The sequence below is a fragment of the Enhydra lutris genome, unplaced genomic scaffold (assembly GCF_002288905.1).
Source record: "Enhydra lutris kenyoni isolate GAN:26980312 unplaced genomic scaffold, ASM228890v2 scaffoldscaffold2, whole genome shotgun sequence".
Taxonomy (NCBI): domain Eukaryota; kingdom Metazoa; phylum Chordata; class Mammalia; order Carnivora; family Mustelidae; genus Enhydra; species Enhydra lutris.
In genome coordinates this window covers 65,320,534-65,326,533 of record NW_019154086.1, presented here as the reverse complement: position 1 = coordinate 65,326,533, position 6,000 = coordinate 65,320,534, and the positions used below count along the sequence as shown (strand labels likewise).

At 35.7% G+C, this 6,000-nt stretch overlaps 1 protein-coding gene across 6 annotated transcripts in view; it reads right to left on the bottom strand.

Annotated features, from left to right (window-relative positions):
- Window positions 1-6,000, bottom strand: part of LOC111151324 (SUMO1/sentrin specific peptidase 7) — a 159,523-nt gene that overhangs the window by 128,564 nt on the left and 24,959 nt on the right. For all 6 annotated transcript variants that reach the window (XM_022509240.1, XM_022509258.1, XM_022509267.1 and 3 more), the window contains exon 3: window positions 1,355-1,453. In XM_022509240.1, coding sequence (XP_022364948.1) covers window positions 1,355-1,453 — 99 coding nt within the window. The remainder of the gene's footprint in view (window positions 1-1,354; window positions 1,454-6,000) is intronic.

Below are 6,000 nucleotides of genomic sequence, written 5' to 3'. Positions count from 1 at the left end.
GTGGTGCAGCCACTCTGGAAAACAGCATGGAGGTTCCTCAAAAAGTTGAACATAGAGCTACTCTATGACTCAGCAATTGCACTACTGGGTATTTACCCTAAAGATACAAATGTAGTGATCCGAAGGGGCACATGCACCTGAATGTTTATAGCAGTAATGTCCACAATAGCCAAACTATGGAAAGAACCTAGATGTCCATCAACAGATGAATGGATCAAGAAGATGTGGTATATATACAATGGAATACTACGCAGCCATCAAAAGAAATGAAATCTTGCCATTTGTGATGACATGGATGGAACTAGAGGGTATTATACTTAGCAAAATAAGTCAATCAGAGAAAGATAATTTTCATATGAGCTCCCTGATATGAGGAAGTTGAGAGGCAATGTGGGGGGTTTGGGGGGTAGGAAAGGAATAAATGAAACAAGATGGGATCGGGAGGGAGACAAACCGTAAGAGATTCTTAATCTCACAAAACAAACTGAGGGTTGCTGGTGGGAGGGGGATAGGGAAAAGCTGGTGGGGTTATGGACATTGGGGAAGGTATGTGCTATGAAGTGTGTAAACCTGGTTATCACAGACCTGTACTCCTGGGGCTAATAATACATTATATGTTAATAAATTTTTTTTTTTTTAAATAACCATGAGTTGTACCAGGAACAAGGAAAAAATATTTAAAATGTGCCATCTTGGGGGCACCTGGGTGGCTCAGTCAGTTAAGCATCTGCCTTTGGCTTAGGTCATGATCCCAGCGTCCTGGGATCGAGATCCGCTTCCAGCTCCCAGCTCAACAGGACGCCTGCTTCACCCTCTCCCTGTGCCTGCCCCTCCCCGTGCCTGTGCACCTGTCCCTCTCTCTCTCTTTCTCTCTCTCTCAAACAAATGAAATCTTTAGGGAAAAAAAAGTGCCATCTTAAGCCTTATTCATGAAAGCTCCATAATAATGCTTAAAAGAAATAAAATCGAAGTCCAGATTTATAATTAGAATACCTTTTTAAAGTATAGTTCCACCACATTTTAAGATATATCCTCTCAAATTTACAAAACAAGAGCAAAAGAGCAAATGATTCCAATAAGCTTAATATTCTCATAAATTTAAAATATCTTTTCCAATAATGAGATTTAAATTTCAAGAAAACAATCATACAAAGTAAGGTATACTTAAACTAAAGAAGACCCTAATCTCAAAACATCACTTCAACAAATACCAGAAATAAACGAATTAAAAATTGCAAATAATACAAGAAAACCCTAGAAAGGATATATAAGAAAACGAAAATTCAGTTTTACTAAAATATTTTAAACACACCAAACAACACTATGTACTTAAAAGAAATTAGTTTTTATTTACCCCCTGCAAAGGGAGATCCCAGTGTTCTGAGCTTCTTAGTTTGGACAGTGGTGACTGAACATGAACATCTTCTGGTTTCGCATTTAACATCTGTGTTATCTGAAATCAGAATGAGAAAATAATTGATTATATGAAATATAAATAAGAATTGAATCATGTTAATCGAACTAACAGAACCATTATATTAACCTGCCTTAATATTTTGCTATTAGTGTTTTGGGTTTTTTGTTTTTTTAAGTAAGCACTACACCTAATGTGAGGCTTGAACTCATGACCCCCAGATCAAGAGTCATATGATCTAATGGCTGAGCCAACCACACGCCCCATTTTGCAATTAGTTTTATTATTTTGTTTTTTGCAATTAGTTTTAAAGAGTTTTAAATTCAGTGCTTAATTTACAGGCAGTTAAATATGATTTTATTTTAAAAACCTCTCATTCAGGTGTCTGGGTGGCTCAGTCAGTTAAGCGTCTGCCTTCGGCTCAGGTCATGATCCCCTGGTGCTGGGCTCCCTGCTCAGCAGAGAGTGTGGTTCTCCCTCTACCCCTCCCTCTGCTTGTTGTCTCTCTCTTTCTCTCTCTTGCGTGCACACGCATGTGCACAAAAATGAGTAAATAAATCTTTAAAAATAAATAAATAAAAATTTAAAACCTCTCATTCAGTATTAAGGTAGATAAATTAAGTATCCCAATAGCCCCCTAGCCATCTCTTACCCACAGTCTCTACCTCTTCTAGTCTTTCAAACGCTATCCCCATAGTTCTCTAATAAACAAATCTAATGATCACTACATTTAACAAACAACAATGGCACCCACTACTTATAGATAAAACTCTTAACAATCTGCAATCTTTAACATCACCCACATATCACCAACTCTACAGCCCAACACACCATTTACTCAACTTCCTTCAAACATGCGTTATTTTATATATCTAGACCTTTGTATGTACTGTTCCTTTCTATGTATGTATGAATCCCCTTCCCTCTATTTTTCCCTTATTAAATACTTCAGATTCAGCTCAAAATTATTCTTCTATCCACACAACTGTCACTCCTACACCAAGGCATTCCTTTCTTTAGGTATTGGTACATTTCTATTATGTTATTTATACTATATGTATCAAACTATATTATAAATATTTGTCTACATGTCCCTCTTCTCCAGGCTGTGGAGGTCTTTAAAAGAGAGTGCTGTGGGTGCCAGGGTGACTCAGTCAGTTAAGCATCTGCCTTCAGCTCAGTTTGTGATCTCAGGGTCCTGGGATTGAGTCCCATATCCAGCTTCCTGCTCACCTTAAAGTCTTGCTTCTCCCCCTGCTTCTGCTCCTCCCCGCTGCTCATGTGCACTCTCTCTCTCACTCTTGTTCTCTCTCAAATAAATATTTTTTAAAAATTAAAAATAGGGGTGCTACGGTGGCTCAGTCATTAAGTGGCTGCCTTCGGCTCAGGTCATGATCCCAGGGTTCTGGGATCAAGCCCTACATTGGGCTCCCTGCTTAGTGGAAAGCCTGCTTCTCCCTCTCCCACTTCCCCTTCTTGTGTTCCCTCTCTCACTCTCTCCCTCTGCAAATAAATAAAATCTTTTTTAAAAAATTGTTTTTAAATAAAATGAAGAGAGTACCCTGACCTAGTAGACTTTATATCTCCAAAGTGTATGGCTCATGATGTGCTGAATAAACAAATGAATGTATGGACTGTAACCACAAGTTTGAAATCATTTGTTTAGAACTTAAATACCTTAAATTTCACATTGAGAAAGTTATAAAGTTATAGAAAGTTATAGAAAGTTATAAACAATAGTTAAGTATCAAATTCAGCCTACAAAATATAATATATAATAAATACCATATCAACTATAATCAGTAACAATCCATAAAATGATTTCAGTGAGAGTAGAGCATAAGTCAAGAGGACAAAATAAATTTGAAGAAAGGATATCTCAACCCTTATTTCACTAGCACCCATGAATTGATCCTCTTAGGTACTAATAACTTAATTATCTATATCTAATCTGTATAAAAAGGTACCTATTTTTAATTCTTCATCTGCAAAAGACAGTATTATCTCTAAATCATTTCCTTTATATTCTTAATTAGGGAACAACAATTGCTTCCTCAAAGGGTAAAGGTAAGGGCTTCAGGCTGTTCACACCCATGGATTCTTTGTGAGCACGTTAGTTAGCCTACATTGGATTTTACAGCATACTCTGTTTTCCAGAAATGGCCACACCAATATTCCGTATCCCACATGCTCTTCTTCCGATGTGCTACTGATGGATACATCATCAGGTACAACATCAGATACAGTCTACATTCCTCCCCCTTGAATCTGGGCAGGACTGTGATGTCCAAGGCTAAATCATTAAAGGCAATACTAGTATTGCTTCAGCCTGGTCTCACATGCTTGTGTGTTCTCCCTTCCTCTTTTTTTTTTTTTCCCTCTTTCTCTTAGTATACATATCTCAGGAGACTTGAACCAATGAGTAAAAAAATCCTGGACATCCTTAAGCCTCTATAGTGGAGAGATCTAAAAAGACATAGATAAACACCAAGATACTGACTCTTCTCAGAACAGGTATCAAGATAAGTAAGTGAGTGAGCGAACATTTATAAACCCTGGCCTCCAAGCCAACCTAGGTAACTCCCAAGTAAAAAAAAGAAAAGTTATCTCCAATTAAACCCTTCCCAGACTGATGATTCCTGAGCAAAGTAAGTTCAAGCCACTAAGTTTGGGGGGGTCATTTGTTACATGGCCCTAGTAATAACCTAAAAATTTACTCAGTTCAAACTTGAAGGACAGGGGCACCTGGGTGGCTCAGTCAGTTAAGTGTCTGACTTCAACTTAGCTCATGATCTCAGGGTCTTGGGATCCAGCCCTATGTAGGGTTCCCAACTCAGTAGGAAGTCTTTTTCTTCCCTGGATTGCTCTGCCCCTCTCCCCTACCCAGGTCCATTACCTTACTCTATCTCTCGCTCTCAAAAAAATATTTTTGTAAGAAGAGCTAAAAAAAAAAAAAAAAAACCAAAAACCTTGAAGGACAGCAACTAAGATTTGGAAAAAGTAAGAGTTGGTTATGCATGTTGAGTATTCTGTAAAATCAGTTTCTTATAAAATATTCCTTATGTCTGGGGCGCCTGGGTGACTCAGTTGTTAAGCAGCTGCCTTCAGTTTAGGTCATGATCCCGGGGTCCTGGGATCAAGCCCTGCATCTTCAGGCTCTCTGCTCAGCAGGAAGCCTGCTTCTCTTCCTCTCCCATTCTCTTGCTTGTGTTCCCTTTCTCACTCTCTCTCTCTGTGTCAAATAAATAAAATCTTAAAAAAAAATATTCCTTATGTCTTCCATGGAAGATTTTATATTACCTTTTCACAATAATTTATGTTCAATCACTTTACCTATGAATGGTTTAGATTCAGTATCAATGAATGAATTATTTACCCTAATGAATACTGATGCATACTTCCATTAGGATGGACACAAAACATAATCTACCCTATTTTCAAAAAAAGTAGTTCTCTATTCCTCCAAAGTATAGACATATGAAATCTGGATGTTTATTAATACTCTATATACTAATATCAGAAGCTTTGAAAATCAAAGTATAAAAATAAATAATAAAAATGAAAATCCAAGTATATATAAAAATTATGAACAGAGATACATATTCTATATTACTTTTAATATAGAAAAACCAGAAACAACAATAAATGAATAATTAAACAAATTTATGGCAAAACTAAACCAAATCAGATGCTATTCAGTTGTTATTAAATAACATGTTCCAGAAGATTAATGATATTAAGAAATTATTTTGGGGGCACCTGGCTGGCTCAGTCAGAAAAGCATGCACTCTTGGAGCACTGGGTGTGGTGCAAAAACAATGAATTCTGTTATGCTGAAAAGAAATAAAAATAAAGAAAGAAAGAAAAGCATGAAACTCTTGATCTCAGGGTCATGAGTCTGAGCCCCACATTGGGTATAGAGATCACTAAAAATATATATATATATAAATTAAAATTTAGAAAAAAAGAAATTATTTTGAATATAAGTATAAAAGAAAAACATATAGAGAATGATCTTTCTTTCATAAGACAAAATAAAATACCCATGAGTAGAAATAAAATATGAAAGGTTATATACAAAAATATTTAATAGGGATTATCTCTAGTGAGTTAAGAGGTGATTTTTATTTTCGTGTTCTCTTAGTTTCCAAATGTGTTATTTTTTTTAATAAGAATACAATGCAATTATTAAAGGCAAGGGAAAAATATTAATATTTAAAGCTCCAGAAAAAACTCTCCTGTAGCTTCCTGATTAATAAATTACAGATTTAAATCTCTCACTCTAATATTGTATATGAATATAGGAGAAGCAGATTTCACGTACAACTAACTACTGTCAATATTTTCTACACTCACTTTTTCCTTAATGATTAACTAAAAAAAAATAATGGAAGCCTTTTTGCAACAATTTCATCTATTCTTAGACAAATTTTAATCATGGTCTCAGCTGTACAATCAACAAAGATTCTAAGCTATTCATGATTCTGCAAAGCCTATAATTCCATTTACAAAAATCCAAATGGAGTCCTAATACTCTCAAGTATTTTCAATAGTCTTCTAATACTTTAAAAAGTCAAATTGAAATT